At 33.3% G+C, this 24,540-nt stretch overlaps 1 protein-coding gene across 8 annotated transcripts in view; it reads left to right on the top strand.

Moving 5' to 3' along the window:
• Positions 1-24,540, top strand: part of Wdpcp (WD repeat containing planar cell polarity effector) — a 313,989-nt gene that overhangs the window by 102,653 nt on the left and 186,796 nt on the right. For all 8 annotated transcript variants that reach the window (XM_063229505.1, XM_063229504.1, XM_013150055.3 and 5 more), the window contains 3 exons: positions 867-1,000; positions 4,658-4,849; positions 21,632-22,241. In XM_063229505.1, the coding sequence (XP_063085575.1) occupies positions 867-1,000; positions 4,658-4,849; positions 21,632-22,241 (936 nt within the window). The remainder of the gene's footprint in view (positions 1-866; positions 1,001-4,657; positions 4,850-21,631; positions 22,242-24,540) is intronic.

Below are 24,540 nucleotides of genomic sequence, written 5' to 3'. Positions count from 1 at the left end.
ATGCTATTTCCCCTTCCTTGTGGGATGTACTAAGGAAGCTTCCCTGTGGAAGAGGCTCTGTTTTCATATTCTGACAGTCAAACCCTTTGTTGACATTGCAAGTGAAATAGTGACTGATGATTTTGTCATATTGATGCTCCTGTATAAGAATTTTCAAGGAAACTTTTAATTCTTCCAACACTATTCATGTCTCTGAGCTATCTTTTTTCACTTGTTTCTTTTATTTATACCTAAAATAATACACTCTCATGGGACCATGATAACAATGCGATTTCTTGGCATTTCTCCAGATTCTGCTGTAATTGTGTAGATCCACTGTTGGTCACCACTTGCATGCTAGGGCTGTAAAAATAAAGAAAAATGTATAAAACATTTAATTTCTTTATGCTAGGGAAAATGCAAAAGATTTGTTAAATCCCTATTATATGTTTTAATCAGTAATTTCCTATACCGCTAATGACCCTTTTTGTAACCCATGTTATCATCAACCTACTTGTATGTTTCTGAAATACAGCAGTGGAAGTATTTTTGCTAGCATTCATTATTAAACATTAATTTATGTAATGTACATATTCAGCATAATATGCTTTATTTCATTTAACTTTTATTTATTTTATCCTCAGAAGAAAGATTGCTGATGAAAATATTTTAAATTAAAAACAGTGAGATTGGTAGAGGACACTGATCAGTGTCTCCTGATCAATCCACTTTATTCCATCAGATGGTTTATATTATATAAATACAGAATTAGAGCAAAAATCAGTGATTCCAGTTAATATTTATCTTCTGAAAATAGCTTTTTATAATATTTTAGTTTAAAAATCTATTATAATTTAATCTCATTTGATACTATCAAATTTTTTTAGCCCTTCTTACAGATAGTTTCATCCTCTTATCATTTTTGGCACAAAATAAACTGTGTTTTATTCAGTTTACTAAGAAGATGGATTCTCTTGATGTAAACAAACGACTGGAAAAACTGTCAGCCTTGGATTATAAGGTAAAGATTTCAACTTAGATGGCCATATTATTAATTTTTAAAGTAAGAATATCACATAAATTAATGTTATGCTTATTCTTGGAAATTTTTGGATTTCAGAAAAATCAGAAGTATCATAGGATTTAGCTTGATTGCCTACAAATAGTGGTCAAGTTTTCTCATTGTTTAGAGATTGGGGATGTCTAATAATTGCATATATGAAGCACTTTATGTGGTAGTTATGGAAGTACAAGATGAATAAAAGAGGCAAGTTAATGTTTTTGAAAATGGTTTTCTTGCTGGTAATAGTGTGTATACCATTTTCATTTTCTCCTAAGAACTTATATAGTTGCTTTCATTTCTGTTTCATAAGAAATGAAAGAAGAAAAATGTGCTCAAAGATGAATACAAGAGTATAATACACAAGGAATGGGCAGACCCCACCATACACCCACACACAGACAAACTATAACTGGAGAAAAATTTCCTTCATATGTAGTAGCTTTTAACTAACTCCAAGTGCTGTGTTTCTTTGTATCAGAGACTTTACATCTCACCTGTTAAGGCAGGATTTTTATTTTAAATGACGTGTTTAAGTTTTACCACATTACATTTTAACTGCCTCAAGGGCATACTGTCTTCTAGGATGAGTAATACATTTTCTAGGCTGTTTCAGTTCAGGGCCTCTTTTCAGCAGTGACTTGTGTTTGCAGGATTGATCCAGCCTCTGTGACGTGGATTTGAGACAGTTCACTGTTCACTAGGAACAGAGCTGATATACAGCTTCCTTAAAAAAGATGCACATTTGTGCCATACCTGGACTATGTATAGCAAGGGTAAAGATTTTTAGAAGTCAGCTTTCTGTCTTAAAATCTGTGTATGTTTGGAAAATAATATTTAACCTAAGTTCTTGTCCTTTGGGATTACTTATTTATTGTGGGGGAATGTAATCTTATTGAGAAGAAACATCTATTCTTATTTAAAAAGGTTTTTAATGTAGAATAAAATACTGTAAATGAGTTTTTTCATTGTGGTTTTAGGCTGCAGTCTGGTTTTGCTTGCTAGTTTGTGGAACTTCTATGAAACTTTGTATAGTATTGATTTTCTTTAATTGGAAATTCATGGTACTCACTATATCTGGTCAGTCAAAGTGATTCTGTTAATATTGAGTGAAATAAATCAGAAACATGAGATTATATATTGCATGATTTCTCTGACATGAAAAACCCAAACTAAAAATAATTTAAACAGCAAAATAAAAGAGAAATGGTAAGAATCAGAGGTAGACTCTATGGAAATGGAATAGGAATCTAGGGGAAAAGGAGGTGGGGGAGAAGTAGTAAAAATGATCAAGATGCTATATGTGAATGTACCAGCTCCCTAAGATGAATGTAATTATTATATATCATAAGCTTATACTGGTAAAAAATGAAAATTTAAAAATGAGTCCCTTTAATGTTATTAAAGAAACGTTATTTTCTAAGTGACTAACTGTAGAGTTATTTAAAATGTTTACTTATTAATATTGGGCTTTTAAAAACATCATTGTGCTTTAACTCAAGTATTTAAAATAAATGCTGTTAATACCATTCTATAAAATTTTGTATGACTAGTTCATTCATCTTAGGTGTCATGGATAGGTTAATGAAGTCTTCTCAACTAACGAATGTAGCTACTTGGAAATGAAAGGACAGAAAAACTGTCAGGGTGTCACCTTATCTTATGAAAAGATTTAGAAAAGAGACCTAATATTTGGGCCCTTATAATTTAAGGGAATTAATTAGCTTATTCTTTCTGACTTTGGATTTGGGAAGTTAGAATTATAGGTACTTTCATATCTGTTTCCCTTTGCAAAACTCTTTGCTCAGTTTTTATAGATGCTTCATAACTAATCAAAACTATCACTTATCTATTGGGAGGATATTTTAAGAAGCTTATATTAATTTTATTTGCTGATCTGGTTATCAAGAGAGAATACTGACATCATTAAATTAAGAGGAAACATGAAATTTCAAACAATATTTGTATTATGTGAGAACTGAAAATGCCAATCATGCGTTTTAACTATTTCCTCTAAAAATTTGTAAATAACATGCTTGCATGATAATTTGTGTGTTAAGATCTAATGTGTATGTATCCTAATAACTTAGCAATTCCATTACATTTCTCTCAAGAATGTTAAAATAATTACATTAAGAACATAAATACAAGAATTTACACTGAAAAGCATAAAGTGTACATGTGTTTTGTCATTACCCATTTGGATTTTAAAACAAGGAAGTTATACAGATTATTATAGTTTTGCCTTTCTTTATTGCTATACCATAACTTAATTATTTTAGATTTTAAATCATTTTGACAAAGAAAATTTCAGGGTAAATATTTTGAAACTATTGACCTTTAACAAGTTTTCCTGTCTATATTTTAAAAATTCAATTCAGTTTAAAAGCGAAGGGACAGTGCATGGAGTTAAATGTTTACCATGAAAGAACAACACTGGTAATTACTTTGATTTCAGTTCCTTTTGATGTGCATTCACAGGATGAAGAGGTCAATAATATTATGGCCATGCAAATAGAAAAGGGTTCCTTTTGACCATATTGAAAAAAAAAATAGCAGGGGATTATTAAAGCATTAACCTTGATTTTAATGGCCTTGGTTGAGTGGTGAGATCACAATTTGGATGAGCCTGATTATTTACTAAATACAATACATAAATGCAACGGGTTCTTAACACCCATTGCACTCTGGCATTATCGCATTACTGCCATCCTTTGTTGCCTTGCAGACAGGAATATGAAAGCAATCTGTCATGTAGTGAGACTGGCTCCAGAAGCATTTCTCTGATAAGAAGACCCCCTGCCCTTTGCTAGTGTCTGGTCCAGTAGGCTTAGCCATGCGCTTAATCCCCAGAAAGTGGTTCGATTATTGCTGACCAGCAATGGCAAGATAGTTTTTTTTCTTCCAAGCTATCAACCTTCCATTAATTCCACAAGCAGAAATACGGTGCAATCTATATTTCCTTGGCATGTGTCACCCAGATGGTGTCGTGCTTATGTTTTCAAATAACCATGTTCCAAAATAACATAGTTTGAATAATAAATTCTACAAATCCTTCCTAAGAGAGAAAAGCATAATTCTCAGAAGCTGCATAAACTTTTACGCATGATACTATAGCTTATCCCTTTTATGCAGAATATATGTGTAGATGTCTCATATACTCTTTAAAGGGATATTTGCCTTAAGTTTTTCCTTTTATTGTCGTCAGTCATTGTTAACATATTATGTCTTAAATAGTAGTCAGACACTCTTGGTCAGCAATACGAACTTGTCATTTAATACAGCTGGTCTTAAATCTTATGTGTAGGTTGATGCTGTCAAGCAACCATGACTGTACATTTTGATATTGATTGGAATTGCTGCATCCAATTTTCCTCCCTAACTCAGATTTCTTCTTTTTCCTTTTCTCTGCTAAAAATGGGGAAAATTTTGAACATATGTCTTTTTTATATATGTGTCAAAAGAATTTAGTAAATTCTGACACCTTCATAAGCACATGTTTAACATGCATATTTACTTGCATGTATGTACATTTACAGATGCTTTAATTTTTGTAGTATTGTGAGGATTTTGCTTCTTTTAAAAGAAATTATTGTATGCTTTTTGTTAAACCATTAGATTTCCTATTGTGAAATACCTGGCCCGGTAAATAGGACAACAGAACGTCGTCTGGCTATCAATTGCATTCAGGATATAGTTATTTGTTGGTGGCCACTGGTCAGTGATGATGCTTGGCCGTGGGCCCCACTTTCTTCTGAGAAGGACAGAGCCAATCTGCTGCTGCTGGGCTACGCTCAAGGAAAACTGGAGGTAAATATAAAAGAAATACATACATTTTAAATGAAGTGCAAATAAAGTGATCATATTAGTTTGTCCATGCTGAAATAATTGAATTTTACACTTATAACTTGTTTTTTTTTCACATATTCAGTAAAGGAGATTATATATGAAATGAAATCCTAAAAGTTATCAGAGTTAGGGTATAACTAGAAAATTCCAGAACTGACTGGAAATAGGATAGTGATTAAGATCAGAGGCTTCCAAGTTCACATCCTAGCCTTGCCACTACCTAGCTCTCTATAGTTGAGCAAGTTACTAGGTGCTCTGTGCTGTAGTTCCATTGTTTGAAAAATAAGAGTTCATGAAGATGAGAAGTTAACTAGCCACTGTTGCCATTCCTGCTATTGTTATTAATACTGTCATGTTGTTTGCCCCCTTATTTCATGCCTTTGAAAGTTATTTACCAGTTAACCTCTTGAAACATTAATCAGTCAGTTGACAAACTTTTTCAAACCATCAGCAGGGTAGGAAGATGTAAGGAATGTTATTGAGCAGCTATCTTCTCATTTCAGTATGTCTGAAAAGGGTTGAAGATAAAATTCTTACTGTGTTTCTATCAATGGATTAATCCATCAATCCATGCATGCATGCATTCATTCATCCATTCAGTCACACAGGTGAACCTGTATGTATTTTCAGTTTGTACCAGTACTTTAAATATAAAATTTTCTGTTTCATTTTTATAATTAAAAAAAGGGCTTTTGTCCCTTTTTATTGAAGTTTTGCCAGGGTGAAATGGTATGTTCCTCTATTTTCCTCTAAAACTGTTACTTTTTAGATTTCAAGTATTTCTTAGAATTAGTATTCTGAGATGAACATGTATAAGTATATGGTTATCTATGTTTTAGTTTTATAAACTTTCAGGCTGTGTTTTAGGACTAAAGAGTTCTGTTATACATGTCTTCCTTAAGAATCCTTTTTTGCTATACAGTTCTTAGTTTTCTTTTCCTGGAACTTTCTCAGTTCAGTTGCAGTGACCAAGGTAACTGGTAGTGCTTTAGGTGTGGATCTGAGCAAGTATTTTGTGTTCCTCTGCATTCTGGCTTGCACCTACTGTTTTATTGATCTTGGGTCCAGAATCTCATGGAAAAAATAACTTCATCAGAATGACATAATGTAATTAAGCTAATTATAATCCTTGCAAATATTTTGCTATATAATAAAAGTAAAACTAATTAAATAAATTAATTGACATGAGTACACCGACATGTTAGAATACTAATTCTAAGAAATACTAGAAATATAAAGAATGCTTGAAATCTAAAAAATAGAAGTTTTAGAGGAAAATGTAGGAACATACCATTTCACCCTGGCAAAACTTTAATTCCTCATTGCTTGGTGCTGTCTAGGTCATGGACTTTAGAGTTTAGATCTTAATAGAGTTTATGCTCTCTAAGCTTTTGCCTGCTTCTTCCTAATTTCATATTGAATGGCGTTAGGTTGATTGTGTATCCTAACTGGCTTTCGTTTTCTTAACTTTTAAAACAATAAATTTCAATCTAGTAAGTAACCTCTAGGTTATCTTGTGGTTATCTGGATTCTGAAGCACAGTTCTGATTTAGCCATCACCCATATAAGTGACTTCAATAGACTGTGAAACCAAACTCATCCCCACACTGAAAAACTCATGATGCTTGGCCTTGGCCTACCTTTTCAGTGTTATTTCCTTGTATAGATTTATGCTGTAGTCAGGTGAGTTTGCTCATTAACTCATTATTTCTCATCTTGCCACGTACATATTAATGACATTTCTGCATGAAACCATGTCATTTGAAAACTATTGAGCTGTTTTTAATACCAGGAAATATATATAAGAAGTTATCCTGCCAGCAAGGATCTTAATCTCTATCAGTGAAAATGTGTAAAGTGAATTAAAATTTTGAAATGGCATAGCAATAGAATATTACGTTAGCACGTGAAAAGTCCTAAATTCAGTGAAAAAAATTTATGCGTGGTGCTGTAGGTAGACTATGTGTGAGCTATACTAAGAGACAATAGGAAGTGGTTGACTGTACTAGAGAGATGCTAAGGAAGATTAAAGAAGCTTCAGAAAGTGCTCAAATATGAGATTACACCATTTTACTTTCTTTTATTATCCTTCTAGGTTTAATATGAAAATTGTACTATCTCTGTGGAGTGATTTGTCTAGCTTTTTCTTTTCTCGTCTGTGAAACAGAACCAAAAGAAATAGTACTTGAAATTTTGGTAAATTTACTTGTTACACTGACTTGGTGTGGTGTCTTTCAAGGCGAATAGATTATGTAATTACTGATTCTATTTTTAACAAGTTGTCTTTTTCTTGGAAATTTGATGTTTTGCTCATTTTCCATAATTCGAAACATTTACACATTTTTCAACAAGCTAGTTTGACAGAGTAGCCCAAATCCTAAAACAAAAGCTCTTCCAGAAAGAAAGAAGAAAGGTGTATTTTAATATTATTAGGAGTGAAAAGGAGGACATAGAAATTTGATTTCTGTAAGCTATCTATGTATCTGAATATGTTTTGATAAAGTTTTATTTGATCTTTGTGCTGTGCTGTGTGTGTGGGGGGGGGTGTGGGGTGTGTGGCTGGGGATTGAACCCAGGATTTCATACTTGCTAGGCAAGTGCTGCTCTGCCACTTACCTACACCTCTAGACCGTGCGTGATTTTTGTAATAACCACTCGTTGCATAATGTTCTCCTTTTCACTCCTAATATGTTAAATATACAATTCATGTTCTTTCCTTCTCTCTCTCTGGAAGAGTTTTTGTTTTACAATTTGGGCTATTCTGTCAAAACTAGTTTGTTGAATAAATTGTTAATGTTTCCTTTTCAGAAACTCGGTGTGAACTTTAGTATGCAAAAGATAAACAGTTTTTGAAAGAAATGTCTAGAAAAATAAATATTTTACTTTTTGTGTTGAAGACATAAGGTTTAATTATGAGGTACTGTTTTTTTCTTTTTAAAAGAATATCATAAATGAAAACCACCAATCTTTTAAGGTGTGGTATTAAAGCATATTCCTTAAAATTGTTTTCACTAGCAGTCAGGAAACTTTCTGAACTAATCATCAGATTAAAGAATATAATATATTTTTAAAACCTAAAATTCAAACTAAAAAAACAAAGTCTCTGCTGGGTGTGGTGGTGCATGCCTCTAATCCCAGCACTGGGGAGGTTGAGGCTGGAGGATTGCTTGGAGTTCCAGCCCAGCTTCCCCTACAAAGTGAGTTCAAGGCCAGCCTGAATTGCATAGTAAACTCTGTCTCAAAAACATTTAAAAAACAAAAAAAAAGTCTCATAGAGAAGACATTCAATTTTGGTCTGTTAAACCATAGAATTTTTAAGAAGCATTTCCCCTTTGAATTTAATCAGAAAAGGTATTAAGCTTTATTTGAATAGTGGCAGGATCCTAGATCCTAGAACAGTAAGTAGAGTTCCTAGTCTTAGGAACATATTACAATCACTTGCTAAGCTTTTAAGGGATCCACCCAGACCAGTTCCCTCAGAATCTCTGGAGTGGAGGTGATATCAGTATGTTTTACAGGTTTCCTTGAGGATTTTCGTGTTTATCCAAGTTGAAATCCACGGCTTAATAAAAAACTGAAAAAAAAACATTAAAGCCATCTTTTTTGTATAACAGACCATGGAAAGGATAAAGCCCACATACTGAACCAAATGAGAGTTTTAACAGTAAATTCTAAGTAGAAAACTGGCTTACTAAGCAGCTCAAAAAGGAAAAAGAAAACAAAGGAAACATAGGCATAAGCTCTCTGTGACTGAATTATCTGTCTTTCAGAGGAAAAACATTTTTTAATTTATTTTATGGATATTAGAAAACCGCTGTCTAATTTCACACAACAGAGTTCTAAACAAGTCCATATCTTAATTAGAAGCACAGAGAAGAGGTAGTTATGTAGTATAAGAAAAAAAAATTCTTTTGAAAAAATTCAATAGATAATGTCAAAACAAATTTTTTACCTTTAAATTCATAAAAATATTTTTTTACAGTGTTTGTGTATATTATATAACTAATATGGTGGTGATTTTCATTTAAATTTTCACATACTCTTTAAACTTTCTTTTGAAAACTTACTGCAGCTTCCTAGAGCTACATCATTCAGTTTGACAATGATATGAGAACTTACTCTGACCTGTTATACTCAGCAGGTATTTTAACTGTTCAGATGTATTCATTTGGTAATGATTTCTGAATGTGGTGGTAATTTCACAATATCTTATCCAGACAAGATTACCTGAGCTAGCTTTGGTGGTGCATGCTTGTAATTCCAGCACCCTGGGAGGCTGAGTAGGCAGGAGGATCATAAATTTGAGCTCAGCCTTAGAAAGTTAGTGAAATCCTATCTTAAAATAAGTAAAAGAAAATTAAAAGGGCTGAGGATTGTAGCTCAATGTGAAGGCCCTGGGTTTAGTTCCCAATATGGCAAAATGAAAACAGAAACAAGCAATAATTTGTTTACCAAATTAATCAAAAACTCATAAACAGAGCTCAAGTTACAGAGCTGTTATTGGGGCTCGGGAAATATCTCATAAATTACTCTCTTTTCATAAGAATTAAACAGTACTTTTGCAGTGATATTTCAGGAGTGGTATCCAATAAGAAAATAGTAATGTGACCGTCTGTTAACATAGTATACTTTGACAAAAAAGGAATTTAGAAAATTTATTACAGATATATTTAACTAAAAAACCAAAATACCTAAGAAACATCTCTTTCAAGGAAATACATGTATTGTGTCAGCCTTCATCCAACCAAATGACATATGTGTTGTACTGTACTATATAGATGTCCGTTTTTAAAAAGTCTTGTTATAAGATAAACATATAAATAAAATCTCATAAAATAAATACATCACTGAATGAGGTATTATTGTAAGGGAAACGCTTTTGAAAATAGCAGCCAGGTTGAAAAACTTTGTAGCATCCTAAAGTACCTCTTGTATTCAGTCACAGTCTTAGGCTGTCCCTGATATGAACATCAGTCAGTGTCTTGTACATCCATACAGTTTTATCATCTAAGTGTACAACCTTAGAAACCATAGTATAATATCCATTAAAAACATAGTGGAATCTCAATCTTCAGAGTTCCATCTGTCCCTTCCTTTTACTTAAAATTGATCTGTTGAAACTGTACTGTTCTGTAGTATAGATCTGGTTGTTTATGGATTCATAGTATGGTTCAGTATGTTTCTCAGTCCTTTGAAAATTCTGCAAGTTAGAATTGCAGAATTCTATTCTAATAGCCGGGTGTGATGGCATATGCTGAGGCTAGAGGACTGCCATGAGTTCAAGGCCAGTTTGGGTTATGCAGCAAGTTCAAGGCTAGCCTGAAGGACATAGTGTGACCCTGTCTCCAAAAAAAAGAAAAAAAAAATCTACATGTTAGTAGTTTTTACAGGACTGTATATGGCACTGTATTCTTTCATGGGGCAGGGCATAATTTCAGATTCCCTGTATCTCCTTTTTTGATATTATCAATAATGTTCAGTGCCTAGATCTATTCGTTAATGTTGCAGAATGGTAACATTCTAATTTTATTATGTCTTTTTTTCCCTGTCAGTGTCTTTATTTTATTTTTCTTTTGTTCTTTGTTTCTTCAGACAAGGTCTCACTATGCAGTTCAGGCTGGCTTTGAACTCACTTTATAGCCCAGGCTGACCTCAAACTCACAGTAATCCACCTGTCTCTGCCTCCCAAGTGCTGGGATTACAGGCATGCACCACCACGCCTGGTTTATTATTTATTTTCATTTATTATTTGGGGTGCTTTTATGAAGAGATACTTTAGCTTCCTTTTTGTTTTCTCACTTGTGTTCATACAGGATAAGCAGAATAAATATGTTTCTGTATTTTTATCAGTTGTCAAGATAAATGAACTGTTTCTCTGGTAAAAATGGACCAATTAGTTTTAATTTTTGAAATAGTTTATTACTTCAAGGTTTTAAACATGTTTCATTTAATGTTTAATAAACTGTAATTATCATCCCTTTGGATACTCAAACTTTCCCATTTTTGGCCAGTGGACCACTCTTTTTGTCATGACCTCAGTAGCTTCCGGCTGTTTAGTATGTTGTCAGTATGTTTGATGCTTATGTTGTACACTTCTCACCTTAGAGGTAGAATTAGTAATTTCTCCAAGATGCTGCTTTCTTATATGGAGAATGGTATGTTAAGTGCACGGCAGTCTATTAAGGATATTACCTTCTTATTTTGGGATTGCTCACTGTTTCTATGTTTCTTCAGTGGAGACAATAAGAAATTTTATATATGTACATATTTATACTGAATCCATATTAATACTTGTGATTCAAACTCAGCACTACATGTTTTCTAATTTAACTTCTTCTAAACTATATCTGTATCTCCTGTTTTCTATGCCAATAGTCTCAGTTCATGGGGCTACAAGGAATGAATTAGAATATCCCATAATTACTTGTTTACATTATACCACGGTGCGTACCTAACACTCTCAGGATAATCACACTAACATTGCCACTACTAACATAAATTACTGAGAACATTCAAATATTTTTTGCCTATACTCTGTTTATTCCTTTCTTGTCAGGAATTTAGTTCAGTGGCTCAAGTGCTTACTTGGTAAGCGTGAGGTCGTGAGTTTGATCCCTGGTACACACACACACACAAAAAATCACTTATTCCTTTCTCATTTTTAAATAGTTGTAATATATCTATACTATTAGTTTGCATAGTTATTATATACAGTGTTTTCTCTTTTAGTCTTCATTGACTTTTTCATAGGTCTTTTGGTCTTGCTTTTTAATTGAATGTATTTTGCGGGAGAATTTAGAGAGATGTAAAAAGTACAATACTACCACTGCTGCATTTGCAAAATCAGGGATCCTGTGTTCAGTGTTGTAATAAGCTCTTTCAGTTTGAACCAACTTTTTGTGAAAAGTGTAGCCCTGGGCTTAGGTTTATGTTTTTGCATTTGGATGTCTTGTTATACAGTACTATTTGCTGAAATGACTATGCTTTCTCCACTTAATTAAATAGCATTTCAATGAACACTGTTGTTCCTGTGTCATATATCAGTTGATTATATTTGGGTGGGTTTCTAGTCTATTCCATCATCTGTTTGCCTTTTATTTTATGAAGTAATTTTTAGATATATTGCAGTGACATTACAAAAAGCAGTTCTGTTGGTTGGAGGGTTTTTGTAATACAAACACATAAGCATATAATTTTAGCACACCAAAAAGTATGGATAGAGAATTTTATACTTCTGATTAGAAATGTTCATCGAAGGTTTTTTATGTCTGTAAGACATTAATGTATTTATCCTGTATTCAAACATTAGAATTAATTGAAAACTATTAAAAATAAGAGATATACCCATTAAAAAACACATTATTATTTTGTTTATAGTTGACATTAGAATAGATAAAGATGTGGACCAATAAGAAGTTCACAGGTTACTAAATGTTAAATTAGTAAATTAACAAAAGAGAGCAACTTAGCAATAGCTAACGGAGTTGAAGTGGTTAATGATTCTACACTAAGAATCAGTCAGTGTGCACAAGGAGGTATATATAATAGTATACATAGTAGCACTGTTTGTAAATAGTAGAAAAAATAAGGTTGTTCTACATTGATGAATAACAATATGCATAGGAGTAAACCCAAATCAAGAATAATGTTAGGTCTGGGGAAAGAGAAAAAGGAATAAAACCTTACAGACTTCAATTGTATATATGATACTTTATGTTAAAAACTGAAGGAAGATGATACTATTTCCTAAAACTATCTTCTACTTATTTTCCTTTTTACTTGTGTGTGTGTTTTGCAGTAGTGGGGATTGAACCTAGTGTCTCCCAAATACTAGGAAAGTGTGCTATTTTTGAGGTACAGCGGTAGGCTCTTACATGTGCTTTGAATGTCTCATAAAAAGGAGTAAAAATAAAGTATACTTTTTATCCCTTATTCCTTAAAATTTCTGCAAAGTTAGGGGAGAAAATGTAAATTTTAGAATAAAATCTAGTTATAACCTAAGAACTTGGTTTCTGCATCATCTTTTAAGTAAAGTGGTTACCCACTGGTGAAAATTTTAGTGCTAGAAAAGGCCACTGTATATTTTTCCTGATTTACATATTAGATGACTTTAAGAATTATAATAGGTATCCTTTCCAGTTGAAACATGAAACTTGAGACCCTTGAGCCAATCTTGAACTCATTATGATTGGTTGTCTTTTCACTGGTGGTATCAATCATATTGACCAATTATGCCTTTCCTTCTCTGTAATAGCTTCATTTGATGACTATTGGATTAATTTTATCTGCTTTTTTCAAATTTATCTTTTTTTAGGAATAAAAATGAATGATTTCTTTATGCATTTCTCAACTGTTTTAACTTAAAATTGACTGGTTTAAACCTGGCTAAAATAAATCTATTGATATTACCAACTTGTTAATCTTTGACATTTGGAGAATTTTATTGATTCTTCTTTATCTTTTCTGCTGTTCCTTAACTTAAAAAAACCCACAAAACACAAAAACTGATAGGCAGTGGACATCCACTTTTGAAATAAAATCATCTCTCATTAACCACTTTTAACCACTGTGTAGCCTATAATTAAACTAGCACACTGCCTATTTTTCTTTGCTTTTCTTGTTTGTACCTCCCTTTTGTTGCAGTACAATTAAAGCAGATACCTTTTTCTTTGGATTTTTATACTTTCAACAAACTTTTTACATTATAAAAATATTTTATTTTTCATCCATTCATTTTTCTGTTCTTCTCTCACACCATGTGTGTATCCACTTTTATCAGAGTGTCTTATCCTGCTCATTTTCATAAGCATTCTTCTTGAAATCTTGCAGCCAGTTCCTGAAATCTGACATATATTTTAAGAGTCTTTAAATTTATTAGTTTTCAGAATTCACCAAGTCTGATGATTACCTGAAGATAAGATTAAGACCAAGAACAAATCAAGAGAAGGGAATTCTTACCCATGAAGTTTGCAGAAAATAGCAGTGAGCTTGCCTTCTGGAAGGTGGGAGTAGATCTCAAATTAATCTTGATAGGTTATGTGTCACCAAATGCAATCCTATTTTGTTGAATTCTTCTTCTCTCTTTTCTTCAGGGCATTGTCACTTAGCATTTCTCCCTTCACTACACCCACTATTTTTCAAAACTCCTTTATCTTAGTATCATATCTTGGCCTTGATCATCTAGTGACTAGTACTGTAATCTGATTTCATTTTTTGAAAAAAAAAAAAAAGCTAGGTACGTAGATATAATATGAGAGCTGTCTTAGTACTTACAAATTTAGATTTTTAAAAGTAGTTTTTCCTTGATATTTTGCAGTAACTATATAATTCTATTTGTTTTGTACTTAGTTGCAAGACTCTAACAGAATGTTTAGCTCAAAAGTGTATTAACATTTTTACGTGTGATACTTTACTCAATGCAATATAGTTTAACAGATTTAAAAGGCGCTGAAAATGCAGGTGTGTGCAGTTCATTTTCATTATCTTGATCTATCATATGTATTAGCACTTTCCTATAACCAAACAATCAAATTTTCTTGTGTATCATTGTTATGTTTATCTGAACTCATTTTTATTGATGTTTATCTGTTTCTCCGTTTTAAATAATAAAGCCTTGCTTCAGAATTTTAATCAAAGTTCTAGTCCATTTATCTTTTTAAATTAAATATTAATATTACATTTAGATAACATTCAAATATCTTTCATTTTTATTGACTAAACTTTTGTTCTGAGGCTGTCTAGTAATTTAAATTTTTGTAAACATTACCCTTTGCAGATACATTGTTACATGGATATATATTATTTTCATAGATTGAATTGCCTTTCATTCAACTAATATTGTTTATCTTTAAAAATCTATCAAATATAAGTTTAAATTTAAAGTCAGAAAACTTTTGTCTTACTTAAACTATATTCAATCAATAGTGTTTATTAAGACATTACCATGTGCTAAATACAGTGCTAAGTATCATTATAAAACAAAATCTAAACTACCTCCCCCACTTTCTCCTCTCCCTTTTCCCCTCTCTCCTCTCTTCTGTCTACCCTCCCTTCTGGGGAAGGAATGAAAACCAAGATCTTCGCCCTGAGCTACATCCCCATTCTTTAAAAAAAATTTGTTTTTTTTGACAGGGTATCCCTAAGTCACTAAATTGCCCAGGCTGGGCCTAAACTTGCCATTCTGCTGTCTCAGCCTGCCAGAATGCTGCGATTGTAGGCGTGTGCCACCATACCCCACTAAACCACCTATTTTTGGTATTTAAAACTATTTTTCACACATGGGACTTGTATAATTATCAGCTATAAATTCTAAGTAACCAAATAGGATTAGTATTAGTATCCTTAGTATTAATGTCCTTTGTCCATTTTGTTATACGCTATTTTTGCCAAAGAATTCAAGGCTTCCTCTTTAGGAACAATAATAATAGCCATTGTTCCTCTGTATATTACTTACATTATTTTTAATTCTTAGGGCAATCGTGCTTCTCATGGGACTAAATCCTTATTTTACAGATTGGAAAACTGCAGTTCTAAGAGGTGATCTTGCTCAAGATCTCAGGGCTTTCTATTGCCAAAACAAGAGTTAGGTCCTGTCATTGTGCTTTTCTCTACAGTGTTGTTTGTGGAGATTATACAGGGCTGGTCCAGTCTAGAATTAAATTATAAAATACTTCGAACCATGAAGCTATTTTGGATATCGTATCATTGTAAAAGTCACAAATACTTGACCTTGCCTGTTTTTCTCATACTGCTTTCAAAAGACTACATAAAAGAAATTGATGTCAAAGCAGCAATATTATTTTATATTTTGTATAATTTTTCTGTTGAGATGTTTTCAGCTTTATTTGGTTCATTTTAGGGATATTTTTCTATTTCCATTTGGAAAACATACTCTCAGTCTTCAGCACCACTTGATCAGTCCAAGCATGAGGCACTTTTTTTTTTTTAATTTTATTTAAGGAGAAAAAGAAAAAAAAATACCAAAAAAGGGTACAAGTTATACAAAATTTCAGAAAAAATAAACAGTAGGAAATCACTAGTTAATAGATTACATATTATCATCTTATAAATAGTTGTTTAAGTTACAAAATTAAAGCATATAAAGTGGACTTTCAAACAGTGAGACTGCAAGCAGTTCTGTTCAATGATCCAACATAACTCAGTAATATGATCATCTATCTTATACACTTAAATATACATGCAATTATGTCCTTTAGAGCACTTTCTTTTCCTCTCTTTTGTACAATGACAATTACACATTTTGGGTTTTATTACTCCCACAGTTCTTATTACTTTTTTTTGAAGAGAGTAAAACCAAATGTGACATAACAGAACAGAGTCAGTCAAATCAAAAAGATGGACATAACACATAATGTAAAAACAAACTACAAGGTGATCAATAATGGTTACCATACTGCCTCTTGCTATCTTAAAAAGAATTGCCTATATTATCAGTTATAATAAAATTGAACAAAACAGTAAAGAATAAAACCAAAACATTGGAGACATTACAAGACTTCAAAAGAAGATAATAGTTAACCGGAATGGGCGTCATAATGAATCTTATTGTCTTCACAGTTGTTGCCTATACTTTTGAACTTGGTACTATCAAGCAAAGCAGAATAGAGGAAAATCAGTCAAAACAAGATGGTGAGAGCAATACAGGGTTTCAAATCAAGTTAATAGGAAATCAAAGTGAGTTACTATAATATGTCCCACTATTTTCTATTTATTTTCCCTTAATTAAAAAGATAAAAATAAAAAAGTAAATAATTTAAAAAAGGAGATTGAGATAAAAGAGGGCATAACAACAAAGCAGCGCAGGTCAGAACATAACCATTTAAGCAAAATAGTGTTTCACCGCAAGATATCCTGACATAAAAGTAGTTACCATAATATCTCTTTCCTTTGAGTATAACTTCGTATACTGTAACACCAAACATATCAAGACAATGTAAAACCATTCAAGAGAATGACAGTATATTACAGGGTATTCAGAACTAACTATCAGAAAATGAACAATGGTTTCTTAAAAGATGTCAGTTTATAAAGATACCCTCTTCCAAAGGAAAGTTGCTATTAATATTCACTATCTGACAAAACAGTTTTGCACAAGCTTCCTTCTTTCCCATGCCAAAGTTAAAGCCTTTACTGTCAGCTGCATAATTTGTCTTTGAGGTTTTCACCTTTTGCTACCTCTTCCCTTTTCAGGGATCTTTCCTCGAGAAATATCTAGTCTTTTTCATTTTTTGCTATCTGGTCATATGAGGAAAATCTGATTTAGTCTTATAAAGTTATAAACTATCTGTGCTTGCTTGACTTTGTGCCCTTTGGAGTCTTTAGAGTCAGATCTGAACTCAAACTGCAAGCGTATTATTTAAGATCAAGAGCAACTTATACCATCTGACCTACATTGTCCTTATCTTTAGGATATAGATTGTATACTGAACCTTGGGGTATTGAAAAGATTAAATAAGTCAGTGCATGAAAAGTGAATAGCACAGTACCCTGTTTTCTTATTTACTAGATTAAATAAGCAGTATATGAAAAGTGAATAGCACAGTACCTTGTTTTCTTATTTATTAGTGGTGGGTTAACCAATGAAACTTGCTCATATGAAGTGTTTTTAAATCTTTAAAATTGCATGGTACCTTTTTTTGCCTGTGTGCTGGGGATTGAATTTGGGGCCTGAGCAAATGTTCTACCGTTGAACTATGAGCTAATCAATGATGTTTTTAACTGTACTGTATAAAACATTTTAATCCCCTAAAATAAAGCATAACCATCCTTAATCACATAACCCCACAGACAGTTGGGATGACAGCAAGCTATTCTGTAACCTTAACTACCATTTTAGAGAAACAGGTTGACAGCATCAGAAAGGGGTGCATGTGGTCCATGATTTTATTTCCTTTTCTTCCTTTCTCTTCAAGAATCCACTGAGCCCATTAGAGAAGCTCTCACAAACTTTTGGAAATAGGAAACCTGAGAAGCTTTCCCAGGACTGTGAGTCTTGACTCATTCTAGGTCAAGACTGCTACCTGGCTGACTGGGCCTCTGTTCAGGCTGCCACTGTATGAGTACAGGCTCTACTTAGTGTCACCTGGCCTCTCAGTTTTCTTCATTTCCTTCTGCTCAAACACTCAGTATGCCCTAAAGCTTCCTTAACAAAACTTTAAGCTTTCTAAAGGTATGATATTTCAACCAGCATTACAGGGTTTTGCTTTGTTTTTAAAAATTTATTGTTCTAAAATATTTATTATGTGCTTACCAGCAGCACAGTGTTTTGCTTGCATTACATAGGTAAAAATAAAGGTGTAAAATACACAAGACAGTTTATGTTTTTAAGTTTGTAGGGAAAATAAAGACCTAGGATTAAATATCAGAAGCAAATAGAAGGCTAAATACCACAAGAAAGGCATTGCCCAAGATGTCTGTCTTAGTTACTTTTCTCTGCTTCCTGGGACAGAATACCCAACACCCAAAGTTAAAGGGCAAAAGTTTATTTAGCTCACAGTTTGTAGAGCTTTCAGTCCATAATCGAATGGTACGAAGGCAGGGTGGCACATGGCAGAAGGGCAATGGTTTATGGCAGTGAAAGACAGCAAAAACAACAAGGGTGGGGCCGGAGACCGGCCTCTTCTGCCCCTTTTATTGTATCTAGTCTACCAGCATTAGGGCAGTTCCAATTCAATCAGCAGACTGATCCAACAATCACCAACTGTTAATCCTCTCAGCATTACAGCACCAATCAATCACACTAGATTCAGCCACTTCTGAAAAAGCCATATGACTGCATTGGGCTTTAGGGGACATCTAGACACAAACTGTAACAGCCAAGATGGGGCCGAGAAGGAAGATAAGGAGTTGGGATTAAAGACGTCACCCAGCTGGAAGGAATCCAGGAAAACAGGAAGGATACTTTTAGTCTAGCTCTTTAATGGTAAGTATGATTGGTAGGAAAAACTGAGTCTCTTTTGAGTGAAAAGTATTTCAGACAAAGGATATGAATGAAGCAATAGAACTGGGAAATGAGGGCAGGTTTTAGTTTAAACTCAGAGTAGGCTATGTGAGGGAAGGTGGGAGGAGATAAACCTGGAGTTTGCAGATCAGATGATATTCTTTCCTTGCTTAAAACACATATATAGCTTCTTACCTGTTTAAAGAAAATGTCAAGGCCTTGCTGTGCTATAAACTACTACTCTTCTCTTTCTCCTCAATTCCTATTTCCTTGTACTCTCTACCTAGCTCCTTTTCTAGCCATATTGGGTCCATTATCAGGCCTACAGAACTTCCACATTAGAGGTCTGGAGCTCTTCTACTAGAATACTGCCTGGTTCCATCTTTCAAGTCATATTTAATGGGAAGCCCTGTTTTGACAGGGCTGTATCACACCCCCTTCTGCTTCTCTTGTCACTCCTCATGCCACTTAATTTGTATTTTACTGTATAGCACTTAGGTAGTATGTGTTTAAGAATCTATATTCTGTATATGTTTGCTTGTTAGTCATTGTTTTCTTTGAATATTAGACTATAATTGGTTACAGGAAATGCTACCCCAAAATATGACACTTGGCACACTTAAGAAAACAGCAGAAGCATAAAGATCTGTTTGGCCTTTGCTTTTACTTTCTCTGACCATCTCCTATCTTTTCCCTGAGGTCATAAAAGTAATTCTGTGACTTACTTCCCCTGAAAGTAGGCCACAGGACACTTCTATGATGGGGTCCTGTCCTACCTGGAGAAAAGTAGTGAAGACAGACAGACACAAACACACGCACACACGTGTACTCATGCACACAGACACACACACAATCAGAGCAATAAGCCTTATTAAGATCCTTCCAGTTTATTACCACCAGGTCATGCCATCTTTTTGTTCCATCATGCTTCTATACAACTATTCATTTTTATTAAACCTAGGCATAAAATACAGCTTTCCTTGGACCTTTGAGTTTTCTAACTAAAGCCTCTCATTTCACAGAAAACTGTTTAAATAATTTAGTTTTGCTTCTCCTTTGGTACTATTTCTTATAGATCTTATTCATGTCAGCCGTGAATCCTTGAATGGGTTAGGACAGGACTGTATTCTTTCTCCCCTACAAGTGTATGCTCTCCTTTCGAGAGGATATACTCACTGCTGTATTCCTAGGAACAGTACCTGGCTCACCACACATATCTAGAAATTTATTAGGGCAAAAAGGAAAATAAAAGCAGAAAAAGAGGTATGAGGGAAAAAAGAGTTAATATGGGCCCTACAGTATTTTGCATCTCAAGAAAGTGAATGAATATTTGATTCATTGGTCAGTGTGTTGCCAATGAAAGATTTGAACAGGAGAATTAAAGTGAAAACAAAAGTACTTAGTTTTAAAAATTAAGTTGGTGCTGATGTGTAAATGAATTTAAAAGACACATCAACTCCTATTCTCATTCTTAATCCAGCATTCTGTAATGTAGCTAGATTTGTAGTTGCATATGTTTTGTTTTAGACAACTTTTAATTTTGAAATCATTTGACTCACAAGAAATTGTTAAAATAGCATAGCATATTTTCTTAATAGTAATACTCTGTGATAATACTCTGTTCCCTTCAGTGGCAATACTCTATTACTACAGTAATTTGTCAGCAATGTATTATTAGTATTATACTTGATATAACATAATATAATTATCAGTATTATACTTGGTATAATACTGTTTACTTAGGCATAGACCTTAGTCAGATTTAATCCAATTTTACGTGTGTGTGTGTGTGTGTGTGTGTGTATGTGTGTGTGTGTGTGTGTGTGTGTACATGCAGTTCTATGAAGTTTTATCATCTAATTTTGAAGTTTTGGAAAAGTGTTAGAAAATATCCTGTTACTATTCTCCTGGATATTGGTCTCCCATCATTTATATATGAATCAAGTGAATGATCTTGATTTTGTTTGTTTTACATTGATGTTTCTTGTAGGCAAGCAACTTTTTTCTAGAAAGATGCTTTTCAAGTTTTACTTTACCAGTATAATAAATGATATTATTTACTAGGTCATAATGTCTTATTTTATTTTATTTTATTTTATTTAGTGCCAGGTAATGAACTCACAACCTTGTACTTTGTGCTACTGAGCTATATCCATGGCCCTTTATTTTTATTTTAAAGTCAGTACATCATTTCTTTCTATTGGATTTGTCTACTTAGCAACCCTTCATATTATTTCTGGTAGAAAAATAATTCTGTAAGACTGTTAACAGAGTTCTAATTTTTTTTTTTTTTTTTTGCCTTTCTCTCTCCAGCCCTTCTAACCAGAAGTACATTTCTGAGAAGTAATTTATCGGTAATTTCAGAATTGGGAAGAGTAGTGAGTGGCAAGGAGATTAGCTAATCCTTTACAATCCTTGCTTTATCCTTTCTAACTTGTAGCTTTTGAAGATATTCTTCTGCTGGCCATATTTTACCAATGGCCCGCCTCGTTGATTTGTCATACATTGTAGGACATATTTAACTTTAAATAATAAAGAGATTTTCCAAAGCCAAGTGTTAAACTTAAAATCTTATGGTATAATTTCTGTAGCTGTGCTTTATGTATTTGGCTATGTTCTCTAAATGAGATATATATGTGCTATAGTTACCATCATAGATTTATTTGTATGTTGCTTATATTTAAGATGATGATTGATACTCTTTAGTGAGTTCCTGAATTAATATGTAGACCTATGTGTGAAAGCTGAAGAAAAACGGGTCTATCTTGGTACATTTCTTACAGGTTCTGAGTTCTATTCGCACAGAATGGGATCCACTGGATGTTTGCTTCAGTGCCAAACAGCCTTATCAGGTGTTCACAGTGGAACACTCCATCAGTGTAGACAAACAGCCCATGGCTGACAGTTGCATTTTTGATTGTGTTCGGAACAAAATCCATTGTGTATCAGTCACCAGAATACCACTAAGATCGAAAGCTATCAGCTGCTGCAGGAATGTTGCTGAAGACAAACTGATTCTGGGCTGTGAAGATTCTTCAGTAGTTCTTTATGAAGCTCATCGTAGAGTGACTCTCTTGGCCCAGGCTGAACTTTTGCCTTCATTAATAAGCTGCCATCCAAGTGATGCTGTTCTGCTAGTTGGCAGCAACCAAGGGGAACTGCAAATTTTTGATATGGCTCTGTCGCCTATTAATATCCAGCTCTTGGCTGAAAACTGTTTACCCAAAGAGACTCTGCAATTCAGTAAATTCTTTGATGTTTCCAGCAGTCTTGTTCAAATGCAGTGGATAGCTCCTCCAGTTGTTTCTCAGAAGCCTGAACGTGAGGAAATCTATGATCGCCTCTTCCTCAGGCTTGACAGAGGACCGTTAGGTGTGCTTTTGTTTAAACTTGGTAAGTCAAAGATGTTAGTTTTTCTATTTGTCATTTATATAGTGTCCTTAGAAAGCCTTGTGATGATTTCTAAATGTCAGAGGAGTAGTAGATATTAAAGAATCTGGAAATTGTTCATCATGATGTTTGAAAAGCATAATCTTTCACATTTGAAACTCTCTAAACTATCCTACTAAAACATTCCTTAAAAAATAGGTGATTACTTTTAAAGTTTTTCCTCTGTTCACTGAAAAATGCTGTGTAACTGAAGTATAATACTTTTGTAAAATAATTGTTATAGATTATTTGTATCTGTTGATTCCCTATATGGAACTGCATGAAGCAAGTGTTTTTTAAAAGGAAGGCCAGATACATAGTTAGAATTTAAAATGCCAGATATGTAGTTAGAATTTGCTAAAGCTATTTGTGTTAACTTTTTGCTTTTATTTCCCTTTTGATAAAAATATTGAAAAAGATTTTCAGTGTCTACAAAGTAATATATTAATGTAGCTCATTTCAACCAAGAAACTTTAAAATGAAATTTTATTATAATGATTCATTTGATTTTTGTAACATTACATCACCACATATGTCCTAAAGTAGCAATAACAATTCTAGATAGTTGTGTATAATTTAACATCTCAGGAGACCCTAACTTAGGTTTTAAAAAGTAAATTTTAATTAATACACATTATGGCAACTTAAATAGATGGAAAGTAAATACATTTTAAAACCTTTTTATAAATTTGATCTTAAATAGTTTTTAAAGGCATTGTGATGTTCATTAAATAGCTTTCAGTTTACTGTTTTTATATGAATGCATTTGTCCCTGAAGTTGAACACATGAAAGAAACCCAGTGAAAATGGTTTGCTTAACCTGCAAGATATAATGCACCTAATGTAAGGCCTGTGTTCCTTCTACATAAGAAAAATGCAGCTAAATCTATCCATAATGTTAACAATTGTGCAAGAAAAAAAAATGTTTTAGTCTCATTTATTATGAGATAATCCAGTTATACTTTGCCCAACTACATGTTTAACAGTTGTATGTCTCCATACACAACACTAATTAAAGTGGGTGTTTGATGTTTTGCATGTCTGTTAAAACATACACATTTATTCTCTCTCTCTCTCTCTCCCTTTCTCTCTCTCTCTGTCTCTCTGTCTCTCTCTGTCCCTCTCACCCTTTAAATTACTCAGTTACCTGTCAAACAGTAGGCTCTCTGCCCACATACACCTAGCTTTTCTTCAACCCTCCCTTGTGAGCCTACTCACAACAGCTTTGCAAAAAGCACAGTTTTCTCTTCCTATCTCTAGCACATTTGCCTTCTTACTAAAGTAAACAGGCTCTCAGTGTAGGGATTTAGAGGGCTTCCTGCTAATTGCCAGCTTGTAAACTTAATTGGACTGTCTCCCTGGGCACTGTTCCTAAATCAATTAGGCATTGAGTTGGCTGTCACCTCTTTTTCCCAAGAAGGTCTCTTGGAAGAGAATTATCCAATAGAAGTTAGGCATTCAAATAAAAAGGTGATAACTTCTGCAACTGACATTTATCATTTAAATTTTTATTTTCAATATAACACAAGTTTTATAGGATAGGGAAATTGAATATAGACTCTTTCAAACATCTAAATATGGGATTGATTTCTAAGAATTTAAGCTTTGTTTCTCATTTTTAATGAATTATAAAATTAATATTTATATCAAATTATTTTTCCTGGGAAGAGTAGATTCCTTCAAATAGTAGATTCCAACTAGCAAAAAATTTAAAAAAGAAAACTCAGTTTAAAGAACAGATTTTTCTTATGATTTGCTACTAAATACATCCAAAAATTAATATACTTCTTGAATTAACACAGTGCTGATTCTGGGCATCCATGTAGAATTTTCATGTATAATTCAAGTTACTGCATATGTAAACAGGTAGTTGCATGTGTGGTTTCTCCACTAGGGAGCATTTATGAGATTTTTTTCAGATGCTTGTTATGCAAGCCTTTGGAAAATTTGACATGAAAGGTGTAGCTTACAATTTAAAATTGTAAAGCTAGATCATAAATCATAGTTTAAAATAGAATGTGGTCATACGTAAACGTGGCAGTGGCTGATGCCAATATGCTTAAGATTTTTGGAGTTTGACTCCTAGATTAGGTCAGTTAGTGTAATATTGAAGGAAAACTGTTCCATGGATAGTTTCTATTCTTGGTCCTTACAGTGATTACACAAGAAATGTTGAGTATTACACCATTTAGAAGATTCCAAATACATGTCTTCCTCAGGAAGCACTGGAAGTGTCAAGCTCTTACTAGGAAGCCAAGAAATA

Source organism: Cavia porcellus, unplaced genomic scaffold, assembly GCF_034190915.1.
Source record: "Cavia porcellus strain 051 isolate PalLab524CR breed Dunkin Hartley unplaced genomic scaffold, mCavPor4.1 scaffold_18, whole genome shotgun sequence".
In the NCBI taxonomy this organism is placed as follows: domain Eukaryota; kingdom Metazoa; phylum Chordata; class Mammalia; order Rodentia; family Caviidae; genus Cavia; species Cavia porcellus.
The sequence above is the reverse complement of the archived record's forward strand: the minus strand, read 5'-3'. Positions and strand labels throughout refer to the sequence as shown.